The following is a 23,562-nucleotide window of genomic DNA, read 5'->3' as shown; positions in this document are numbered from 1 at the left end:
TGAGAGTCCGGAGAGGTAGGGCTAACTGATACCTGCTTGACAAGAGCGGCGCCAATGTTGAGAGCAACAAAGACAATGCGTTTTGGCAAAACGCCGTCCCTCGTTGAGTCAGAACCTGCTCCTGAGTGATCGATGAAATTCTGCAAGCTCTCAATAGCGTCTAAAGCTTTCTGAAGGAAGTAGTCGTATCCAGGGGTAGAGTCTTGATCATAGACCGAGTTGAAGACCACGACGTCCGCTCCAGGGAAATCTCGGGCAAGTACCGTTTTCTGAGCGGCTTCTCGGCTTTCCGCAGGTGTAATCCCATCGCCAACACCGTTTACCAGCACGATCCTAGATTTTTGGGTTAGAGAAGCATCAGTGAAATGACCTTTGAAAGTGGGAATCCTCACAGCGACATATTGAACCAAACTCTCGTTGGAACTTTTCAGAATAGTGTTTTTGCCAGAGGTAGGCTGCAACCTGTCCTTGGGTAGTCACAAATTTATCATGTGAATGCGTCGCGCGCCCGCCGAAGCGCCTGGTACGACGACCCGACCACACCTTTCAGGCCACTGATTTCTCGTCATACCTGGCCTTGGTCATCCCCCGGCTGTTTAAGCTGATATTGTACGGCAGGGAAAATGCTCAGTTAATTCGGTATTCTATTGGAGTACCTTGTTGGTGTAGTACTTTGCGAAGCCCAGACACCTGTGTACAGTGAGGCAGAGGCGGCATTTCGCTGGCAGATGATTGAAACCGCTGTTCACAAAGGTCGGACACGTTTTCGGTGGTGTTCGAAATGTTCCTTTGTGCATTAGTGTACATTAGGTCTTAGTCTGTCTCTATGAATAGTGAAGATGTTGGTTTAACAACGATGATCATCGTGGGGGTTGGAATGACTGTATTCGTTTTGTTGATGGTTATCCTTCACATCAGTGTGTGTGAAGGCAACCACACACAAGAGCTACCATATAAAATAAAGTGGGGCTGTCCTGGCTCCCAGCCAATGAGAATTGACTGCCTTAATACTCACAACCGCTGATCACTCCAGCAATGTTAAGATCAGCACTTATACATTGGCTATATAGGTATTACATATAGACCAAGTTGAAGCTTTTTAATCTCAACCTCTAATTACGACAAATGTTTCCCCACTGGAAAGTGTGAGGGCGAAAAGTCAAGATTCTGCCGGCGGTCAACCTTGACCGGATGACCGGCCAGCTAGAAAGTACAAAGAGGTAGCCTACGCAGGCTACGCTGCACCAATAAGGCGTTGTGACGGTGCCCGGCGTGTGACAATCCTAAATACATGTGCATGTTATATGAAAACGCTCGAGTGTATAAGCAAACCCCCCAATAATGCCTTTACAAACCCCTTTCCATCAAAATCTACGCCGTCGCAGCAGCCTGCGGCTCCGCCTCTGCAGCGGGCGCCGCCTTTTCATCTAGAGTCGCCGCCGCCATCTTCTCCCCCAGCCCAACATCATCTCCCTCATTGGCCGCCGCCGTGTACGCGAAGCCAGTGACGCTCGTGTCGGTGCCGCCGGCGAGGTAGTCCTCGGACTCGCCAATGACTTGACCAGCAGCGACCCAGCGCGCCAACCTGGCTGCGCGGCGCTGCTGGCAGAGCTCGTTGAGGGCGGGCCAGTACGTGGCGTGGTCGTATTCAAAGTCCATCTTGCCGGCCCAGTCGTCGCTCCAGAGCTGCTCGGCGGGGACGTACTGCTTCATGTCCTCGTTGAACTTTAGCTTTTCGCGGGTGACGGGGTCGATAAAGGGCGTAATGATTTTGAAGAAGCCCCAGACGATCCACGGCACTGTTGCCCCCTCCAATGTTAGTACTTGAACTGCCACGCTACCCTCGGAAGCAAAAAAAAAAAAAGAAAGAAAAGAAAAAGAAGAAGAAGAAGAAGAAGACTTTACACACCGTTGATGATGAGGGCCTTGCCCAGACGCTCTGGGTAGTGGTTCTGGAGAATGTGCAGCACCTCGCGGGCCGTTGACACGGGCACGCTGGTGTTTTGCCTCTTCTTACTCGGCTTGAAGTTAATCATGAGGCTGAGCTGCTCGACGCCTGCGGGCATCATGTCCGTCACGCGCTCGACCATGTAAAACAAGTGGTGAATCTGCCGCGGGCTCGCGTCCGTGTTTTGCCGTCCCGGGTTCAGGTACTGGCACGGACGCCCCGTCTTGTCGTAGCCGACAATGATTTGCTTGCCCGTCTCCTGCTCGGGCGAGATGTAGTCGGGCGTAAAGTCGTCGAGGCCGTACTCGCGGCGCCAGGCCATGGTGGCCTGCACGCGCTTGCCGGCGTCGTCGACGTGCCACTTGGTCGCGCGGAGGTAGCGCAGGAGGCAGTCGCGCGTCAGCCAGGCGCGCTCGCGGTCCTGGAGGGGGCCCGACTTGGACCTTTCCTTGTCGTTGCCGCAGGTTACCTCGGTCCACGACTTGGCCTTGGTGAGGAGCGCCTCGTACTTGGCCTGCTGGTCGGCGGTAAGCTCGGCGCGTGGCGGCGGCGTGCTATCCGTCGTGGGAGCTAGAATGGGCGTCTTTCTCGGACCGGTAGCCCCGGACTTGCCATCTTGGGAGCTCATCATAGGTTTTATCTGTAAATGCAGGCTCAATTGCGTCTGCAGGAGATGGTCGCGTGTGAAGCCCCCCTGGATGCCAGTTCTGTTCACGCTGGGCGGGGTGGGGCGCAGCCTGCTCAATGCCAGGGGAACAGAGTCTCAGCTGTCAGTTTTGGCAGCGTAAAAAGGCTCTCACAGAGGAATTATCGACGAGTATCGTCTGGTAACATCAAAGGAGCTTCAATCTTGAGACTCAAGATTTTTACCCGATTCGTGGCGTTGAGAATGAGCTAGCCAATTAATTGTTGGTAGCCAAAACGCCGGACCCTTTGCCCCCCTTTCTCGGCCGCCCCCCCCTCCTTATTCGTACTCGTTCATAACACTCAATTTAGTTGGTGACTTTGGGTCAACACCAGATGAAGCGTTTCTGAAGGCACGCTTACCGCCTTGATTAGTCCTTTTTTTTAAAAAAAAAAAAAAGAAGAAAAAAAGCGTTCAATCGACCACACATTACCCCATTTCCCTTCTAGGATGCACCAACTTGCAAAAAGAAAAACAAAAGTCACGGAATGCAGGGGTCGTCAGTAGCTTACATGACCTGTCCCACTGATTAGTCGACGACGAAAGTGAAGAATGAAAAAGGTGCATATGCACATGTACGGTCAAGAGATTAGCTGAGGTTCTGTAAACTAGCTACTCCTACACGCCACAGATAGCGTCCGTTGTCGCATGCAGGAGCTCGCTCGCTCGCATATCCAACTGCCCCCTCCCGTCGAGGGTAGCTAGCAGGCAGTTCCCATCTCCAAGGCAAGACAAATGGCTTTTCCCTGCAGCGCCGATCGCCGGTGAAGCGGGCGCGGGCGCGCATAGCCTTTCCCCGTCGTCTTTACCGGCTTCTCTTCTTGACCTCTTCCGAATTGGCGGGGTTGCGCCCGCCTTGACGTGGACCCGATGCGCCCTGTTCCCCTCCTCCCCCCCTCACCACTACGGATTAGTTAGTCGATATTTACTAGCTATTAGCAAACTGGACTAGCATCGCGAGATGCTGCGGGAAACCCAAAGTTGTCTCATTGGATCCCAGTAACCAACATTTCGGTCTTTTGCTGCCGTCATCCCCTAATCACCCACCCACCGTTGCCTAAAGCTCTAGTAAGCCGGCACTTTGCGATCGACAAGCCTTATTGGCGCGACGCCCGTACCTTCGTCCACCCGCCGTCATGCAGCCTGGCCTCGAATGTAAGCAGAGAGGTTACATTACAAGTTAGCCTCCATGCAATCCTTTAGACCAAGAGAAGAGGGGTCGTGCCCAGGTAGCTACAAGCCAACTTGGCTAGTTGAACACATCTTGCACTATAATACATAGCCGCTGCTCCGTGTCTCAATTCCTTCAACAGTAGCTTTGACTTTTTGCATTCTGATTTTCGCGGAAAAAATCATGACGGTAGATAGAAAGATTGTGTTAATTACGGGCGCGGCTGCTGGCATTGGCCTCGAGGCTGTCAAGGCCCTCGTTGGCTCTCAGCACGCCAGCTACGACATTCTCTTATCCGCCCGCAAGCTTGCGCAGGCGCAAGCCGCTGCCGAGGATATTACACGCGACTTTCCGTCTGCAGTGTCGATTGTAATACCACTCGAAATCGACGTCTCTTCCGACAAGTCAATCGAGGAAGCTGCCGACCTCATCCAGAGCCGATACGGTCGAATTGACGTTCTTGTCAACAATGCCGGTAAGTGCGCCGCAAAAGCAAGCTTTCCCACAACAGTCCTCGGCTAATAATGAATATCTCAAGGTCTCCTACCCGACTTTTCCGTCGCCAGCGGCCAGCTTTCCCTCCGCGAAGGCTGGAGCAAGGCTTGGGACATCAACGTCACTAGCTCGCATGTCATGACGCATACCTTTGCGCCGCTGCTGCTACGATCCAACGACCCTCGACTCTTGTTCATCACGAGCAGCACGTCGACGCTCGTCGGTACCGAAAACGGCGACTTGCCGACCAACAAGCCCTCCAACAGGGGCTGGCCCAAGACGCAGATGCGCACAATGGTGCCCTCGTACCGCTGTGCCAAGACTGGATTGAACATGATGATGAGGTACATCCCCCTACCTTTGTCTCAGGTTCAAAAAACAAGAGTATACATCTGCTGACATGGGTCCGTTTAGAGAATGGCATCGGATGCTCAGCGATGACGGCGTCAAGACCTGGGCCGTCTCGCCTGGATTTCTCGCAACGCGTCTCGGTGGCGATCAAGAGGCCAACAAGAAGATGGGTGCTGGCGATCCTGCGCTCGGCGGCGGCTTCATCAAGGACATAATCGAAGGAACAAGAGATGGAGACATTGGCAAGGCCATTACTCGGGACGGCGTTCAACCCTGGTAAGCGTGAATACCAAGCTCGAGGCTGCAGAAAGTGCATAATAGCTTGTCATTATAAAATTGAAAGTAAACTCATAATCACAATTCTATCAATTCGCGTATAATGCTAAAAAGCCGCGTTGTGTCGTGCGACTTGGTATCATGGTCTCGTGTCCGCCTAGTCTATGCCTCGCGGGCATGCACACAACAAGTCCCGGAACTCGTTTAAAAAACAAAAATAAAAATTCATGCCGCCATTCTACGGAAGCTCCGCCCGGTTCTGCATCGTCTCCCGCGTCACCGTCGTGCCCGCCACCTCGACCGGCGCCGCCGCACTATCCTGCGGTACCCCCGTATCCGGCGCCTCCACAACACCCGCGAGCGGCGGTGGCGCCGCCGTCGACAAGCTCGACACGACGCCCGTGCCACCTTGACTTCCCATTGTCCCGCTCGCGCTCGACACCGAGTACGCCAAGTGCTCATTTGGCGACCCCCGATCCGTCGTCGTCGTCGTTGTCGTTGCCGGACTCATCGTCGCCGTGTAGCCACTGTCCTGCGTCTCACTGCCGGGCACAGGCTTGCGTCTCGGCACCGCCTCGTACGACTTTTCTACACCACCACCGCCGCTGCGGCTGTCGTGCTCTTCGGCCCATGAGGCGTGCGACATTGTCGAGTCGCGCAGGCTGCGATCTGCGACTACGTGCTCGGCTTTGCCGCGCCGTCGCTGCCGCAAGACGTACCAGATGAAGAAAAGAACGAGGAGCAGCGCGAGGATGCCGCCGATGACGCCGCCGACAATGGCGCCCGTGTTGCTTTTCCCGCCGCCGCCGCCACCACCACCACCGCCGGAGCTGGAAGTGGAACTGGAGCCGGCGCTGGCCGGGTCTGTGGGGAGGAGCGTGCCGGTGCCGGGTTTGTCGGTGCAGCCGAGCATCGAATACGTTTCCTGGCGGCCAGCCGTCGACGTTGAAATGAGCCATGTGTAGCATGCCGGGGCCGAAGACTGGCGGCTACACGTTTTCTCGTTAATTACAACGCCACCCCCTTAGCCAGGCCTCCCATGGCGAGAACTTACCAGCAGAGCGTGCCGCCATTATCATCCGAGTCGCACTCCTTGTTTCGCTCCACGCACTGCTTCGGTATCTTTCTGCAGTTATTTCCTGAGCAGCATCCTACACCGCCGTTTGTGTACTGGCATGAAGATCTCGAGTCTCTGCACGCGTAGAAACCACCTAGAAGTTTCCCGCCGTGTTAGCCAGCCGCGCACTCCCCTCCCAGAACAACCTCTTCTTTTTTTTTTTTTTTTTTTCATAGCAGCACTTGCTCACCTCCATTTCTGTCCCAGCCGCAGGTATTCGACGGCCTGGGCGCACTCGTCACTGAACCGCTGCCGCTTGCCGTCGGCGTGCTCGTTGCCGTGACTGAGCCGTGTGTGATTCTCCCACGCCCATCCTCGTCATCGTCGTCGTCGTCGTCATCGTCTTCTCGAATAAGAAGCCCCGCGCGCGGTATGCGCAGCGCGGGCGTAGGTCGAAGTGTGAAGCCCGCGACGGGTGGCTGCGTTTGCGTGGCGGGTGTCCAGGCCGTTTCACTGCCGCCATGGCGATAGGCCCCGGCAGCGGTGACGAGGCTCGTCGTCGTCGCCGCCGCGGCCGCGAGTGTGGTGTACTTCATGTGGGTGGAATTGAGCCAGTTCGCCTGGTATTGGATCTCGATCTCCAATAAGTGGCGCGAACCCGAGGCGCAATGAACTAGTTCCGGCAAGAGAAGTTCTGTGTCTAGAAGGGAAAACAAAATGACCAAAACCCTCTGCAACAGAATGGCGAGGCCTCACTGCTTATTTAATAGAAATCCACAAACGACAAGGGCCCCTAGCCAGATCAACATATTGCGTGTGCCCGGCCGGCACTTCTTGGGGTGCCTAGTGCTGATTATCAACATCTTGGCGGCTTTCGCCCGGATACAAGGGCTAGCAGCTTGACGAAGAAAGTGCCGCTCCAATCGTCAATGGCACTGGTTGATATCCGTACATGATACTGGACCAGTAATCCAGCTTTCCTCTCCCCCCACCGACGTGTCGATTCATTGCCCATTCGGGACTTGCCTTGGCCAGCCGCTCTTTGCCCTGTCCCCGGCACGGCACTGTCCGGATCAATAAGTCACAGAAGCACAAAGTCGGTGGCTATGTAAACTGCCCATGTAATTTTTGTAAGCGCCATTGTGCAACATGCACCTTTTACTCCTACCGCTGCCAACAGCAACAACCCCTTCAATAGCCTCTCTATAAGCAATTCTTCATCTTTGCAAACCCCAACCGTTCCTTATTCTCTTGGCCTCAAATCTAAAATACAAGCCTAGATAATAATAGAAGCGCTAACGCATCTGCCCCCTCCCAGTGACGTCCCTGCGCCGCCCACCCCCAGTGGTTGCGTGGGTCAGATATTACTATCCTTCTCTTGCACCGCCCACCTCGGCCATGCCACCTCACGCCATGCTCTTTGTCCAGAACTGTTCTCGTCTCCATCTTCCTCTCCCATCTTCCTCTCCTCTCTCATCTTCCAGCAAGCCTGCGATGCCAGAACGTGGCTTAGGGGGTCTTGTCCGCGAATCCGCCAATTAGAAGTGGCCCCTGTTCCCTTGCCACGTTTCCGTCTTGCTATTTTAAAACCAGCTGGGATACTCTGGGCTGACACAGCCTTGCACCAACCAGCCCGAGTATCCCCGAGACTTGAAATCCCCGCGCTGCTTCAAACGTGCATCATGTAGTTAAAAGTGCGAGCTTGAACGCGCACTCATGCAATCCGTGATTTGTATTCTATAGCTGGCTTTGCATCGCTGTAAAAGCTCTGTCGAGATGGATGCGCAAGTCGCTATGCTCTCTTCCAGATACCCTACCATACGATACCTGCGTTATTCAAACCAAAGCCGTCGACTTTCTAGTCTATCTGCTGTTTCTTGCAAATCTATCTTGTATATGTTCCCTGCTCTCCGACTCAGACAATCCACACGTTACAACCAAGTAGTTGAGCCTGCACGGCGTGTTAGCAACAGTCAGTCCCTGGTAAGCTCAGCGATTATCGACTTACTTGGCTTCGTCTAGATAATTCTGGCGCATAGCCTCGAGTGTCTTGTGCGCCTCCATCTTGACCTGTTCCCGTTTACCACCATCCACTTTCTTCACATGCACCCTAAAATTTCCGCTCACTGGTCGATGGTCGCTGATTTTAACCTCGTGCCGCCCGTAATCGAGTTGCTCAATCTTGCCGTTGCCTCGGTACAGCAGCCGATCGCACCATGCCGGACTGCGCCGCTTTTCACTGGTATCGTAGCGGTCCGTCCCGACATCGTACTTATAAGTCGGCGCAAAAGTGAGCGGCAGCTCCTCAAACGCGCGGAGTTGAAAAGCAGGGGTCCTCCGCCGAGCAACCAGTAGCTGGTCGCGGTCGAGTAACCTCGAAAGTTTATTCTGCTTCACCGCCCTAACAACCGTCTCGTGAGACATGGTATCGATTCTGTAGTTCAAGTCACCGTTGATGACGCAAATTTCGTGATCTACAATCAAGTCACCATCGCCCCCGCCGCGGTAGTAATTCTGTCGTTTTGATTCGTCAAGCTGCTTTCTGAACAACTCGGCCTTCAAGATGTGAGTAATATCTTCATGCCGCGATTTAGTCGCCGTCTGACCAGCAGCCAAATGGCAGTTGACAAAGCACAGAGAACTGTCGTCGATATGAAACCGCACGGCAATGGCGCCCTTGTTTCCGTGCAGACCCCCCATGCCGCGCTTGACCATGGCGCTCTGCAAGTCTGCCATTTTGATGCGCCCAAGCAGCGAAGACTTCACAAAGATACACGTAAAAAGACCGACAAGACATTCAGTAGATAGCTCTTGGTATAGAGGCTTTTCCGGCGCATAGTCGTCCAATGTTTTGCGCAAGAACTCTTGCCAGTCACGATAGTGGTGACCCATGTTGTCCGTGTCCGTCTTTTTCGACTTGAGAAAGCGTTTGGCAGTGGCAGTCTTGTCTTCGAGATCAACCAGCTCTTGGAAGCCAAAAACTAGAATGTCTGGCGAGCCACTCGTCTGCACGAATTCCTGAAAGAAGCTTGAATCGCCATTCGAGTATCGTAGGCTGTGGGGTGTCGAAGCTCCCGCGTTCCATGTCATGACCATGAGCGACAGCTCATCAAACTGGCAAAACTTGGTCTGGTTCGATTCAAGGCTTGCTTCAAGCCTATCTTCCTGCAAAAAACCATCCCAGAGTTTGACCATGCCGTCGTTTCCAACAGAAACCACTTGCGCCCGCTCTATGCGATATGGCGCGGCGGCGTCGGCTTTAAGCTGATGAATGCCGTTATTGTGCGCCTGCCATTCTTTCTTGGTCACCCAGGGAGACTTTTTCGTATCGTAAATGCTGACCACGCCGGTCGAGTAACCAACCCACAGATCTGCGCTCACTGCTGCCAATGTATTGATTGAGCACTGACTAACATGGATAACCTTCTGGCACGTGTAGTCTCTCGTACAATATATGCTGACTTTCCCGTCAACATGGCCGAAGAAGACCTTTCGAGGGTGAGCATCCATTGTTGTTCCAGCCGTAATGTCAGCCGTGCCCTCTGTGACCAGAGGTTTCACCAGAACCTGAAATGCGGCAGACCATGGATCAAAGACGCGGATCGCTTTGCCTGCGACATGCCACAATTGGCCATCCGCCACCAACGAGCAAGTATGACCAGTTGGTACTCTATGGGTATGCGTCGGATTCTTGTTGAGATTGGGGGTACCGTCGACATCTGGGCCCCAGATATGTAGGCATCCAGACTCGTCCAATGTCCAAATTTGGTTCCGGTATCGGTAAGCCTTTTTGATTTCGTACCGTCCATGAGCACCAGGTTTGGTACAGAGTATGCGACCTGTTGCGACATCGACTTCCATCATATCTCCAGAATTCATGCCGATCCAAATCTGATCATCTTCGGCGTCAGGGTCAAGGTTCGGTTTGAAAATTATGGCTGTGGCTTTGACCCCTTCCTTGTGTATAAGACTGAACAGTTTTCCACCATCCAAGGTATTCCAGCCTCGTGTAAAGCTGCCGGTAGCGCACACGACGTCACCACATACATCGAATAGCTTCGGTTCATATCCAGCCTCTATTGAAATACAGCTTTCCTTCAAATACGGTGCTTTGCGGTTGATGCAGGAGATGTCTGGTAAGGCAGACTCTTCGGCAGGCCCTTTAGGCTCCGGCGAGACTGATGTGGAAAAGTCGCCCTTGTCTGAGTTCTTGCTCTCCAGCGTCTTGGATCTATTTCGACTTGGAGGAGGGAGAAACTGCTGGGTCGACAAAGGCTGCGATTGAAGAGCCGGTATGGGATCTCGCTTAGGCGGTGACTGTTGCGCTGGTGCTCGTACCGGACGAGAGGGCGGGGCCATGTCGCGAGTCATAACCGTCTTGCTCGGCATCTCTTGAGTAGGGCGTCGCACAGGCAATGGTGGCGGGGGCTCATCAGCACATGGGTCGTTATGTAGGGCTCTGTGCGAGTCTCCGGTGCCATTAGTGTGATTTCGTCTGTTGTCGGCCAAGCTGTTATGGGCAGTGGGTGGCTGAAAGCTGGTTGCTCCGTGAGTTAGTCTGGCTACAGCATTGTTGGCGGCGCGATTGGGCCGTGTAGGTAGTTGGGGAGGCGATTCGTCGTCAGAACCTGAGTTTGACGACGGAGGGCTCGTGAAGGGTGACGGATCTCTTGTCGATATGCTTCTTGGTAGTGACTCTTGCCGTTGCGGAAATGCTGCCGGGGGTAAGTATGCGCTCACTCGCTTTTCTGAGCGGCCAGTAGTCACAGGCGTCAAAGCACGGGCTTCCTTGTCGCGTCGGCTTTCGCCTGTCCGTCTGGGTGGAGGTGGTGAGGGTGGCTTGGAGCCAGGAAGGCGCGGCGATCGTGGCGGAGGGACGCCATGTGTGGGTGTTAGTGGTCGACTTGATGCCGCGCTGGAGGGTTTCGAAGAGGTGAATGGATGGGATATGGCGGTCGAGGGGTCGAGAAATGGGGATTGGTCGCCGCGTATAGTCTGCTGTCGGCTTTGTTGAGGGGGCGACTGAGGTGGTTGGATGGTAACGGGAGGTGGAAGAAGGACGGACTCGTCGAGAGCTGGTCGTTTTTGCTGTGCAGCCAGAGCTGTGCCGTGTTGAGGCTTGGGCTTGACGGGTGGCTTTTCTTTGGGTATAGAATTTTTTGTCGGAGTGACCGGCGCAACTGCTGCATCGCCAGTCGTCTTGAAATTGCGTAGGCGCTCGGGTTTCGGGGCAGGTGATCGTGAAATGGTCGAGTTGGGCTGGGGTGAAGCTTGATTCATGCTCTCAAAACGGGCGAGCAAAGACGAGACTGGCTTCTACAAAAGGTTAGCTGCGTGGACATGCCCTGGAGACATAAGAGCACCCACGATGGACGAGCCATCTGTCTTGTCTGCGGGGGGTTCCATGGTGAGCGATTGGAACAGGCCGCAGCTGTGGGGTGCAAGCTCAATGTCCCCCAGCAGAGAAGGGACTGTCGTTGAATTGCGCGAGCATCAAGGGGTGTAAGAAAGTGTCGAAGGGTGGTGTTGCGGTCGAGAGAAAGAGGACGAGGACAAGAAAGACAGCGAGCGCGAGGGCGAAGGCAAAGGTGGTGGCTAAACGAGAACGATGTACTGGACAAGATGAAGGGAGCGAAGAGTCGAGTAGAGCGCGCGCGTCCAGGGGAGAATGTCAAGGAAATTTGCGGAGGCGTAGATTGGCGTTGTTGGCGGGAAAGTTAGAGGCGTGGGATTGATCCAGGGTTCATGCCAATTTGATGTGGCACAGGAGAGACGTGTCGAGTAATTGCGTGTCTTTGAGACAGAGAGAGATGGGCGGTTGCCACAGAATGAAGCCCCACGGAGGAGGCTGCGGCTTGAGTCGCTTGACACAGGTACGGCTGCGGCTGTGACTTGTTCAGGGCATGGATGGCTCCTCCGTACAAGGGCTGTTTTCTCGATTGGCTCTGCTGACAAGATGAGTATTTCCATGCATATTTCATACAGGATTTCTACTTAGATGTAAACATACAAAGGCATGAGCCCAAAACGCCTCGCCAGACAAATACCTAGGTATTATTAGAAGCTGTTGCATGGTACCTAGGTAGGTACCTGCGGGGCATGAAATACCTAGCGGTTGGCGATGGGTTCTGTTTACAGTGGATGACGGGTCCAAGATAAATACGAGATAAGTCGTACCGGCTGGCACACTCTGAGCATGATTGCGGCAGTAGGGGCGGTGCATAATATATTCATCTTCTGTATACTAGGTAGATATACTCCATTCTTAACCATGTCTATACCTGTAGTTTGGAAATACTAGGGAGTTTTCGGGTGTGCCCAGGTTCAGGCTTCCAAGGCACCTTAGCATCTCCCATTAACGCCCTGTTGCAGCTACAACAAAGCGCTAAGGTACCTTTACCTACCTAGTAAATCACAGTTGTACTGACTGCAGACATCACTCCGTGACAGCCATCTGGTGCCGCTGCAGGGACCAGCTGCGCTAAACTCTACTTAGCTCAAGACACTGTAAACGTCGATACCCGCTTCGCCTTATCCGTACATACTTTGCCTTATCATTACCACGACATAGGTACTTTATCATCTTCATTGACTACCTACTTCCCACCTTCACCTTCAAGCGCTGCCATTGCCGCTCTCCCTCTCCTCCTGTGTTTCGCACTGCCCTTTTGCCAAAAATATCAGGGAATCAGTCATATCGGCACACTAGATACGATTCAAAATGAACACGGTATGCCTCCATTTTTCACCAATCTTTGGACCTTGCTAACTCTCCCAGGTGAAATCCTTCTGGTTCGCATTTCCACGCCGCGCCTCTCACCTCAATTCGACCCAAGCTAACAATACACCATATAGGCTCGGCTGGGGCTCTCTCTGTGTTGGTACGACCCTGTCCGCCCTTCCATCTCTGTCGCATCTGCTGACCATGACCAGCTGGCGCCGGCGCCTACTACTTTGCCAAACGTGAAATCAACGCCGACCGAAAGGCTAAGCTCGAAGCCCATCGCCAGAAGCGTCAAGATATCCGCGCCTTGGAGTATGGACCCTCCCAACCCATGGTACCCAGCAGCAGCGCCGACGCTCCCTCCAGGCCCGACAATGCCGGCTCCCCCAGCGCCGAGTCGTCCAGCAACGATCCCTCGCCCGCCGGACAAGACCTGGGCATCAATTCGGCTGCCAAGCGCGAAAAGGAAGACATCAGTCCGTACGAGAGCAAAGTTGGCTACCGCAGCCGCAAAGGCGACCGCTTCTCGTGAGCGCAAATACAGGCGAGGAATAAGACGTCATGGAACACGGCATCCTTTCCACAAGATCTAATTCGAGAATCCCCCCGCCACAATTTTCAATACCTGTACAATTAAAAAACCTATTAATGAAATATATGACCAATTGCCCCTATTCAGACTGCGCAAAAAAGAGCTGTCCATCTATGCTTTCCTCTTCAACTTTTGCCAAAATCAGGCCATTATTACATCTTGGCCCCACCACGCCGAGGCTCTGCCGCCACAAATCGCCTCCACAAGTTTACACCAGCCAACAGAGCTTCATCGCATCTTCATCATCTAGATACTGCCGACCACCACCTTTAATCGCCCTAACCGCGGCTCTTCCATCATGGCATCGCCCGAGCTAGCCATCGCCAAGGCTGCGCTCTCCGCCGCTCTCTTCAAGGCTGACCCCGTCTCCCTCTCGCGCCCCGACGTCGACGCGCTTTTTCCGCTGCTCGACGCCGCCATCGCTCAGTGCTCGCGACACAATGTTCAGGTTTGAAGCTTCACCGGGTGGCACACGCATTTGCCGGGTTTCCTCTCCGCTATGCCAACCCCCACTGCCTTTTTGATTGCTTCGATCACTAAAAACTCATTTGCCACACCATTCGCAGAGCTGCAAAGACTGGATCATGACCAACGTCGCATCCTCGACAGCGCGCTGCGCCAACCTCGCCAAGTACCTCGCCGCCCTGTCCAGAGGCTTCTCGACCGACAGTGCCCCGCGTCCGAGTCTCAAGCGCAAACGTATGCACATTCTCTACATCCTCAGCGACGCGTTGCACCACGCTGCGAGGATGAACAATCGCGTCTGCGCCGACGCATGGGCCGCCCACCTTGTGACGCTCGTTGCCGCGGCAGCCTCCTTTGACAAGTGCCCTAAACACAAGGCCAAGCTCGACACTCTCATCTCTTTATGGTCCGAGAAGCAGTATTTTGCTGTGGACCTATTGTCACAGCTCCGCGACGCCGTGTCCAAGAACGGCAACGTTTCCGCTCCTGCATCGCAGGCTGACGCGGCGCCGCAAACGGCGTCCTTCAAACTTGCCAAGGACACGCCATACATGCTGCCCTACTCCCACGGCGACACCTCCACACCGTGGTACGATCTTCCCGTGGGTACCTGGCTCCCGCACCTGACGCCAAATTCGGCGCGGCCCATGGTGCCGGACCGCATCCGCCCGATTCAGTTGGCCGCAGGGCCCGCAGACGGCGTCCTCGTCGACGCCGTCAAGAAGCTCCTCCGCAGCGCGGATCGCATATATGGCAGCGGCAACGAGATTTCTGCCGACGACGGTAGCGGTGATCTCGAAGACATCAACGAGCTGGGGGAGCGTTTTGTTCTGGACCAAGCCACCGGCGACGTGCTCCATGCGGATACGTACTATGGCTGGTCGCGCCCATTTTGCACAAAGATGAGGGCGAGGCGGACACAGACACCACGCAGCTACTCCCGCGGCCGCTCATACTCGCGATCGGTGTCATCACAGTCACGCTCGCCATCACCGTCGCGCAAGCGTCCCCGCCGATACTCGTCCGACTCACGCAGTCGCACGCCCTCCCCGCGTGCAAGAAGCCGGAGTCGGAGCGCGAGTCCTGATGGGCGCTACAGGCGGTCCCCTCCACGCGCGCACATCAATATACCTCTTCCAGGGGGCTCGGGAGGGCTGCCGCCGGCGCCGGCGCCTCCTCCTCCGGCTGGCTTTCTAGGGCAGTGGCCGCCGCCGCCGCCGCCGCCGCCGCCGCATCTGCCACCAGGTGTGCCGAATTGGGCGGCAGATCCAGCCGTGATGAGCCAGATGATGGCTGCATGGTCCGCCAGCCAAGGGCTTCTTCCTCAACTACCGCCGCCACCGCCGCCGCCGCCACAAGGGTACCAGGGAGGATATAATCATAGTAATGGGTTTCAGCAGGGTAACTTTCACAATAGAAGAGGTGGATACAGCAATAATCAACATGGCAGAGGAGGGTTTGATCGGGGCCGAGGGAGATAGGCAAATAGGGACATGGACGGACAAGGCACAAATTCACGTATAGTATTGCGAATTGACTTATCGGCATATAAAAGGAAAGAAGAATCTATTCTTTTGGTCAACAGAAAATAATGAAAATGTAATAAAAAGTGAAAAGGAAAGTTCCTGCCAGCGTGTCCTTGTCATCATCTACATTACGCAAAAAAAGACCAGCCAAGATCAGAACGACCGTGTTCTGCCATGTTGAATCCCGTTCCGTTTCTCTCTTACCCTCCCCGTCCCATCCACAGATCAAACGACAATCAAGCATGGCACTTGAAAAATGCTGTAACCGTCAATACGAGACAGGAGCAAAGACAGGGACAAGGACGAAGATTGACAAACGGTAAATATGTTTTCCCAATAGTGTCTAGCCACTGCGCAGTAATGTCCGCAAACGCGTGTTTCCTCTTGCAGATGCCCTTTGCTTTCTTTCAACGCGCTCTTGTCTCTTATTCGTCCTGCCCTTTCAACGTGCGGTAAAATTTTTTATCCCCTTGTGCGCCAGTTGCAAAATCCTCCGCCTTTCCCTTTCCCACAAAAAACGAAGCCACAACGTAGTCAAAAACCACTTTCTCTCTTCACTGAGGTCCTCTCCTCGCCAGCTGGTCAACGGGACCAGATACTTCAATATGCAGGTACTCAAGAGAAAACAAAGCTGCGACTCTTCGCATCGTAAATAGCAAAACGGCGCGCCGTACGTTGAGCTGGCTATGAGGGAGCCCACGATGCAGAGTATCAAAACTGATCACATATTTGGTCGATTGTATATTATCGCAGAGCTACAGCACTATGCGCAGCCCATCACTGCCATCTCCTCACCGACTGCGCGTTGAGCCGGTTGACCCTTGACGTTCGTGAACACTGGGTCGGCGTCCAGACTGGTCCTGTAGTCGTAGCGAGTCCAATCGTTTCTGACTGTCATCTGTGCCTATGTCTGCCTCGTCGACGCGAGGCATCGCATTGACTTGTGTTCTTTGCGGGGGCTCGACCATGTCCGAGGACATGGAGTTACGACGAAGTTCGGCCTGCTCTCCAAGGGCCGCCCATTTGCGCTCACGCCGAGCTTCGCGCTCGGCAGCACTGTTTTGGTGCTCGGTGTACTCGTGAGAGCAGTCGTCAAAAAGCTGCGGGTTAATCTCCATGAAGAGTTTCATGGCGTTGTAAACCATGCCATGAATTGTTCTACCCACATTAGCCAAGCAACACACAAGACACGACTGCCAACTAACCTGTTCCAATGGCCCTTGGAGTTCTCATAGAGTGGCGCAAACATGATGGGCAGAATGATTTCAACATTGTCGCTAACCAGGTTGCAGAAGTATTCGTTGTTCCAGAAGTAAAGCGCGCGCTCGGCGACCTGGAAATGCGGACTGGCCACTGACTTGGCTAGCTGGTGGAAAAGTGGTTCTTGCACCTTGGCAAACTCGGCAGGATCCATGACCTCGAAGATGTCCTCGACTTCGTTTAGGAACATGACTTCCTTTGTGCTGTTTACTTTCGGCCAGTAGCGGAGAAGTCCCAGGACAACCTATACAGTTAGTAACTGCCTGATTGGTGTGCAGAAAGGATACTCACATCTTCTGTCAGGGACGCGTCCTTTTCTAGGAATTGCACAATGCAATATGCGAGCTGAGGGTGGTACATGCTCAGACTCCTGGGTTTGTGCAGGGGAAGGAGAACACGAGTCAAAAAGATCTTGTGTTCCTCCTTCAGAGGTAGCGCAAAGCCATTGATGATGGATCCCAGAATCTCCAAGAGCTCGGCGATACCATTGAATCTCTCCGTTTCGTAGGTGAATTGGAAAAAGACATTGTTGATGGATCGGCGAATAAATGATCGCAGGTTCAGGAATTTTCCATAGATTCTATGGAGAGTAGTCTTGAGAAAATCACGTTCACGAGGGTCCTCCGAGTCGAAGAGGTCGAGCAGTTGGAGAACAAAGCTGTGGTCGATGTAGGCCTTGGCAATATTTGTGTTGAAATCCTGGCTCTCGATGAAGCGCAAGAAGAACTCGTAGACGACTTGAATATGGGGCCAGGCAACCTCAAGCACAGGCTCGTCCTCTTCCGGGTCGAACGGCTCGCCCTGGGGGTTCATTGGGGGCGGAATGGGTCGGAAAAGATTTTTGCTAAACATGTCGACCACTTTGGGGTACATGGGCTCGGTGATGACTTGTCGGTTGTTAGCGACGTAGTCAAGCAGCTCGTGCAAAGCCAGTCGCTTAATTTCCTTTGCCTTCATGTCGCCACTGGCATCGTTGAAGTCGAAGATGACGTTGCACTGATCAATCTTTTGCATGAAGAGCTCCTGACGCCTGTTTGGAGGAACTTCGTGGAACCCAGGCAGCTTTTCGAGATCTCTATTGGTGGAGATATCGAATCGCGAAGAGTGCTGCCTCTTGGGGGTGCGAAGGCCCTCAGGAATGGCATCGCGATTATCTATTCCGCGATGAATCATGAGCGACTTTTGGCCAGGCTTGGGAGGCGCGAGGTCGTGCGGCATCGTTTCGGCGGCGCCGGGGGGCGGGACATGCTGTTTTGAGAGCAGTTAGCTTCTATCGATGGGCCCTTTGGAGCTAGAGAATAGCACTCACGCCGGGAGTTGGGCTGATGACGACCGTGGGAGGCATTCTGGAGTTGCCATTTGGGCTCGAGTTGGCGCCCATGGCCCCGAACCTGTCGCTGCCTGCACCCTGGCCCAGGCTGTCTGTGGAATTGGGCGGCAAAGGCTTGTTGCGAATGTCATTGACGGCTGTCGTCGAGGAGGTAGGAGTCAGCGTAGGTGACTGGGTAGATGCATCTCGCGCCGAAGGAGAGGCGGTGCCATCCTTGTTGTCCTTATTCTTTTTGGACGACTTTGTGGAGTCCTTGCCTCGAGAGAGCTAGAAAAGTTAGCTTGGCGTGTCAAGCGAGGGGACGCCAGAGGAAACATGACGTACGACTTTCTGGCTAAAGCGCTTCATTCTGTCTTGAAGTTGTTCGCCCATGTACTATCGGGTGGCACGGTCGTGGCTCTGGCGGGGTAGGGCGACAGCGCGGCGGTGCTGCGAGGACAGCGGTGCCAACCAAAAGAGAGCGCGTCACGAGCGCTAGAGAACAAGTGCACCGGTATAGATTAGGACTGTCGGTTGCAGGTGACGGTATGGGCTAGCAGTGTCGGGGCGTGGGGATGAGCTCGATGGCGGCTCGACGCGATGGCGGCAGTCAGGGGGCTCGAACGCGCGGAGAGAATGACGGCTGGGGCTTGCTTGGTGGTCAGGCGGCGATGGGATCAAGGAACAGGCTCATGCGCGAGGAAATGCAAGTAGAAGGGCGAGCTGGAGATGCAGGGAGGGGGATTGAAGATGAAGGGCGCGCCGGCCGTGAGGAGGAGAGGACTGAACAGCAGAGTGGTGTTGATGCAGCGCGGAGTCGAGATAGCACGGTGCGGTTGTTGCCGTTTGGTGGTAGCGGGTGCTAGGCGGGCGGTGAGGATGAGGTTACTGGGCGGTTTGATGATGGAAGCTGTGCTAACAGAGGTACCAGAGGCGCGCCAGACTGTAGAGCAGAGCTGGGAGTGCTCATTTCAGTGCTAGAGTTTTGAGGCGGGGAAATGCGCTAGAGCCTTTTGTTTGTACCTGAGTACTTGGGTACCAAGTTGCCAAGGTACCTTGCCTGGCACTCTGGATTCTTGCCCAGGCACAGCAAGTGAGAGTCTAATAAAGTCTGCAAATCAAACATGAGGCTACAGCGCTGGAGCTACTCTTGCCTTGTAGGTATGAGGGGCTAGCTATTCGTGCTAGAAATAAATCACAGAGCAACCACAGAAAGCAGAGTTGTCACTACGGATACAACTTGACATCAAATACAAGTGGGCTGTCCACATCAACAAAGAAGACGACCGCACCATAAGTTACAAGACAGATCAATGAAACGAGGTCATTCATCTATCTTGCTGTAGTGGAATCTCATCGCCCATCCGACATTTCGACTCTGAGTATTCGTAGAGGTTGAACCAGGCGGATTTCCTAGACATATGGTACCTGATTGCCATATGAGCGATAACTTCAAACAAGCACCACAAGATGTTACAGAGCCGCACTGACGGATGATGAATGTCAGTTGTCCAATGTTGTCTTTTGCCTCAGATGCCAGCCAATACCTTTGATTTATCAACGTATTCGGCAGGCTGAGCCCGGGCCAATCACGTTCGCGCTCAATCAAGTGCCGCCCGTCCTCCACACCAAGCCCGACCGACGGCTTGTTGTTGTTTTGCGCCAAGCGCTAGACTCAGTACAGTTCTCCATACAGTATAAGCACAGTTTCTACACATGTCCAAGCTTCAGCTCTACACTCACCATATTAACCGCCATAGAACACATCGTTGTAAAGGGCCAGTTCAACCATTGCACGCTGTTCAGTAGACGGCCGGGCAAAGACCCTCGACGCTTTTCACCAGCCTTTGTTTCTCTTCGGGGCGTCTTCCATGGTGTCGAACCACGACAATCACGAGTCAAAAAGTTTTCGTGGCGTAAGGATTTAGCCATCAGTAACTGTCTCCGTTATCACCAGACTCCAATATCCGTTACAATGACTTCTCATCCTGGAAATGGTAAAGAGGCCTCTGCCTCAGATTATTCCGTACTAGACTCGACAGTACCGGGGCCTAGCTCGACTCGGGATGCATCATCTCAAAATGCGCCAATCTACATCATACCTAATAGAAAGATTGCAGCCGTAGAGATTCCCGCAGTGGTGCAGAATATCGATCGTGCCATCAGTGCTTTTGGTCGTGTACCATCTTTTGAGCATGTAAGATTCTCGGTTGTTCTCCGTGTGCCCGCGCTAATGAGAGCTTCAGGTTTTAGACCCTCAACGTAACTCGGTGCCTCTCTATCTGAACCCCGAGAGCCCATTCTGCAACCCCATCATGTCACACAATGCAGCCTCACACAACGTTGTCCTGAAAATCATTCTTCCGAAGCGTACCGGGAGGAAGAGAAAGCGTGGTTCTTCGACGGCCTGGGAAGGAGATCAGGAGATCTGCGATGCCGATCAAGCAAACCCCGTTTGCTCTATCGCTCGCCAGGACGAGCCTAAGGTCCTCAAGCGAAAACTTCAAGACAACGTTGGCCGCTACAAGGTCGATGCTGTGGGTGTCATCAATCACACTCATAGATTCCGTGGTTTCGCCGACTTTTACTGGGATATGTCTACGTCGTCGTTTACGAACCGATATATAGACCAAGTCTTTTCTGGAGATGGTCAGTTCCTACGTTTCACTCCTGTAACCGCTACTAAATCAGAATATAGTCGAAAAGATGAGAGCCTTCACCTTAGAGCCAGGCATCGACAAGAGCAGAAATTCTGACGTGATACCGCCGCCGCTATTCACACACATGAGCCTTCCATTCAACTATTTCTACTCCCAGAACCCATATGTTCGCACCACTGCAGATGGTGGCACAGTCAATGTGACCGCTGTTAAACAAGTCGGGTACTTTATCAGCGCTGACGAACCTACGCCTACTGGCCCTCAGGAGCCCCCGGATGTAACGGATGCACGGTTCATGGAGGTTTTGGCAGACTTGGAGGCTGCGTTCGAGGATCGGCCTATCTGGACACGACGTTCATTACTAAACCATCTTGGGAAGAAGCTGGACAGCTGGAATGAGCTCAAGAAATATCTGAACTACGCTGCCTACCAATTCAAGGGCGGCCCATGGCGAGATTGTGTCGTGCCTTACGGTCTTGACCCGCGAACGCATCCCAAATATCGAGAATACCAGACACTCATGTTCAAATTGACCAAACACAAGCGCCCTTTAGGCCCTGCGGCCGTACGCACGTACCGCCGTCCCGAAAAGATTGAGGAACGTCAGGTACCCGCAGGAGTTACCAGCCATATTTTCGATGGTGAAACATATGACACAGATGGCAAGGTCTGGCAAGTGTGTGACATTACCGACCCTCTCCTACGCGAGCTGCTCGATGGAGCAGCAGTACGTTCAGCATGGGACATCAGCAGTGGTTGGTACCATGGCGGGTTGTGGGCCAAGGTCAAGGCCATTATGAAGACAAAGCTGGTAGCTATTCGATTCGGCAGACAGTTGACACGGGCAGATTTCGTCCCCACACTGCAGTTTGGTGACATGACGCCGCCAAGGTCAACGTCGACCAACTTGCATCTGCCGCTGCCAAATCTGCGCCTTACAGACGAGGAGCTCATAGCGCTGCGTGGCCGCAAACCACCAAAGAAGAAGAGTCAGGGTTACAATGTTAGGCTGCTTGGCCGTCAAGCGGCGTCAACAACGGATGATCCTACGTCGGTAGCAAGCTCGCCAAGTAGAGCTCCGATGGAAGCCATGGAAAATGATGAGGATTCGGCCGGTGACAGCAACGAGGAGAATGACAGTGGCTCTGAGATAGAGGACCATCAGCTGGATCAATTGGCAGATGAGTACAGCGGCCATGATTATCTTGGTCCGGAGTACAGTGCCCCGTATAATTACGAATTTAGCGGAGGCCGCTTGAGTGATGCAGATTATGCGGAGGACGTATACCCTGACTTAGAGTAGGTGAATAATTGGCTTTTCCGTTTGCATGAATGCCAGCTGTCGGCTGCCAGTCGATTCCCCCTTGCCAGCTGGCAGGCACGAGCAAACGTTGCCCACACTAAACGTCTGCTTCTCTATTGTTGATCTCCTCGAAGAGTCAATTAGGGTCAATTAAAGAGTACCGCAATCATGGACTCATCTGCGCCAGCTGCTGAATTCCGCTGTCGACCCTGCAAGCTTGTATTTCCCTCTTGGAACCTGCTGTGGAATCACAAATGCGCAATGCGTGATAAAGGCAGGCAGGATCACAACAGCTGTTCATTCTGTGGAGAGGTCTTCGAGGTGGCCAGGAGCGAACTTCTGCATGTCCAACGGGTACGCATTCGCCAATCGACACCCCCGGTACGCTTTTCTATCCTACTTACTTCGAACTTTATAGTCCCACGAGCCGGCCCATAACCTTCACTGTCCAGGTTGCGGGCGTGGACCTTTTGCCCGAGTCGGATTGCTAGTAGCACATATAGAGCGAGGCCAGTGCACGCGTATCAGCTCCAACGACCTGAATATGCTGAGAGAGACAAAGCTTGATTTTCACAGAGAGCTCGCAAAGCGATCGGACGAGCCGATCAAGGGAAACTTCGCCAATTACATGTCCGCAATACATGTTCCTCGATGGGCTGATGTTGTGGAAGCGCCCAGCGCGGAGACGCCTGGCGAACTTTCAGAGGAAAGTTTCCCGGAGCTCCCAAGGAAGGAGCTTCAGGTACCACAGAAAGACGAGGGTCAGATGCTGCCAAAGCACGAGCTCCAGTCATCGAGAGTCCCCAAAACACAAGTACAGGTAGACAATTTCGCCAAGAGGTTACTTTCCATACATATTGAAAGCCGACAGATCGAATCCGCGGATAAGAAAATGGTGGCCGATACAGACGGGGACGAAAGCTTGCTCATTGATATGTCATCAGACCATCGACTTGCAGCCAAATGGCAAACTGCAGCAGAAGCTTGCGAAGGAAACCTTGGAAGAAACGCTTCGCCCCCCAAATCATCCACAAATCTTTTGGCAGCTAAGTGGCAAGGCGCCTGGGGGGGCAAGGACATTCAGGCCGCATTTCAAAAAGATCGCATAAAGCGGCGCGTCACACCATCCACTGAACAACTTGCGGCGGCAACCCAGCCGGCGCCCAAGTCGTTGGCAGAGTCGATGGATCTGGACGACCCGGACCACCCATACTTTAGTGCATCTGCTTACTTCTGCACTATCATCAACAAATATGTCTGTCCCAAGCTAGGATGCGGGTAGGAACAGCTCCAAGGTGATGCGCACGAGAAGACTGACGACTGTGTTAGGAAATACTTTGACAGCAAAGCAATGATCATCAAACACTTAAAATCACCTGCTCATGGTGACAAGTCTTATCAATGCCCAAAATGTTTGCGCATCTTTAAGTCGGTAGAGGCAATCACGTACCATGCCGAGTCTCCCGGGTACTGTCGCATTCGAGAGACTGAACAGTACGGCGCATTCCTGGACCAACTTACTGGAGGGATTGTCCAAGCTGACACAAGTGGTGGGAATGATGCTATCAAGTACAATGTGGACAAGGATGCGATCAAGAAAATTTTCTGGTGAGGGGGGTTTCCGACGATTTTATCATCCATGTGGTCAGGGATAAGTGATGATGTATTCTGTAGGTTCTGTGGGCTAGCTGGGCAGGCTGGGCCACACCCTACACATGTGTAGTGGTTCCGAGTCAGGTC

General features: G+C 53.6%; 8 protein-coding genes across 8 annotated transcripts; 4 read left to right on the top strand and 4 right to left on the bottom strand.

Annotated features, from left to right (window-relative positions):
• Positions 1-1,371: 1,371 nt before the first annotated feature.
• Positions 1,372-2,576, bottom strand: BBA_07840 (PDR16 protein; the record flags this gene model as incomplete). Its single annotated transcript, XM_008602937.1, has 2 exons — positions 1,372-1,799; positions 1,910-2,576. The coding sequence occupies 2 exons, from the start codon at positions 2,574-2,576 to the stop codon at positions 1,372-1,374; spliced, it is 1,095 nt and encodes a 364-aa protein (XP_008601159.1).
• A 1,411-nt stretch (positions 2,577-3,987) lies between these two features.
• BBA_07839 (short chain dehydrogenase, putative) lies at positions 3,988-4,930 on the top strand (the record flags this gene model as incomplete). The annotated part of the gene is made up of 3 exons (XM_008602936.1): positions 3,988-4,279; positions 4,343-4,643; positions 4,714-4,930. The coding sequence occupies 3 exons, from the start codon at positions 3,988-3,990 to the stop codon at positions 4,928-4,930; spliced, it is 810 nt and encodes a 269-aa protein (XP_008601158.1).
• Positions 4,931-5,164: 234 nt separating this feature from the next.
• On the bottom strand, positions 5,165-6,579 carry BBA_07838 (uncharacterized protein; the record flags this gene model as incomplete). The annotated part of the gene is made up of 3 exons (XM_008602935.1): positions 5,165-5,915; positions 5,981-6,077; positions 6,234-6,579. The coding sequence occupies 3 exons, from the start codon at positions 6,577-6,579 to the stop codon at positions 5,165-5,167; spliced, it is 1,194 nt and encodes a 397-aa protein (XP_008601157.1).
• A 1,267-nt stretch (positions 6,580-7,846) lies between these two features.
• BBA_07837 (endonuclease/Exonuclease/phosphatase protein) lies at positions 7,847-11,389 on the bottom strand (the record flags this gene model as incomplete). The annotated part of the gene is made up of 3 exons (XM_008602934.1): positions 7,847-7,934; positions 7,992-11,299; positions 11,351-11,389. 3 exons carry the CDS (start codon positions 11,387-11,389, stop codon positions 7,847-7,849), a joined length of 3,435 nt encoding a protein of 1,144 aa, XP_008601156.1.
• Positions 11,390-12,704: 1,315 nt separating this feature from the next.
• On the top strand, positions 12,705-13,239 carry BBA_07836 (uncharacterized protein; the record flags this gene model as incomplete). The annotated part of the gene is made up of 4 exons (XM_008602933.1): positions 12,705-12,713; positions 12,762-12,775; positions 12,839-12,864; positions 12,917-13,239. 4 exons carry the CDS (start codon positions 12,705-12,707, stop codon positions 13,237-13,239), a joined length of 372 nt encoding a protein of 123 aa, XP_008601155.1.
• A 358-nt stretch (positions 13,240-13,597) lies between these two features.
• On the top strand, positions 13,598-15,245 carry BBA_07835 (uncharacterized protein; the record flags this gene model as incomplete). The annotated part of the gene is made up of 2 exons (XM_008602932.1): positions 13,598-13,747; positions 13,866-15,245. 2 exons carry the CDS (start codon positions 13,598-13,600, stop codon positions 15,243-15,245), a joined length of 1,530 nt encoding a protein of 509 aa, XP_008601154.1.
• Positions 15,246-16,081: 836 nt separating this feature from the next.
• BBA_07834 (protein phosphatase 2A regulatory B subunit) lies at positions 16,082-18,228 on the bottom strand (the record flags this gene model as incomplete). The annotated part of the gene is made up of 5 exons (XM_008602931.1): positions 16,082-16,448; positions 16,496-16,794; positions 16,842-17,798; positions 17,860-18,147; positions 18,205-18,228. 5 exons carry the CDS (start codon positions 18,226-18,228, stop codon positions 16,082-16,084), a joined length of 1,935 nt encoding a protein of 644 aa, XP_008601153.1.
• A 1,606-nt stretch (positions 18,229-19,834) lies between these two features.
• On the top strand, positions 19,835-23,434 carry BBA_07833 (RNA polymerase III transcription factor subunit, putative; the record flags this gene model as incomplete). The annotated part of the gene is made up of 6 exons (XM_008602930.1): positions 19,835-20,056; positions 20,106-20,508; positions 20,558-21,818; positions 22,097-22,203; positions 22,275-23,100; positions 23,152-23,434. The coding sequence occupies 6 exons, from the start codon at positions 19,835-19,837 to the stop codon at positions 23,432-23,434; spliced, it is 3,102 nt and encodes a 1,033-aa protein (XP_008601152.1).
• Between the last annotated feature and the right edge of the window lie 128 nt (positions 23,435-23,562).

The sequence above is a fragment of the Beauveria bassiana genome, assembly GCF_000280675.1.
Source record: "Beauveria bassiana ARSEF 2860 unplaced genomic scaffold BBA_S00028, whole genome shotgun sequence".
NCBI lineage: Eukaryota > Fungi > Ascomycota > Sordariomycetes > Hypocreales > Cordycipitaceae > Beauveria > Beauveria bassiana.
This window is presented reverse-complemented; position numbering and strand designations above follow the sequence as displayed.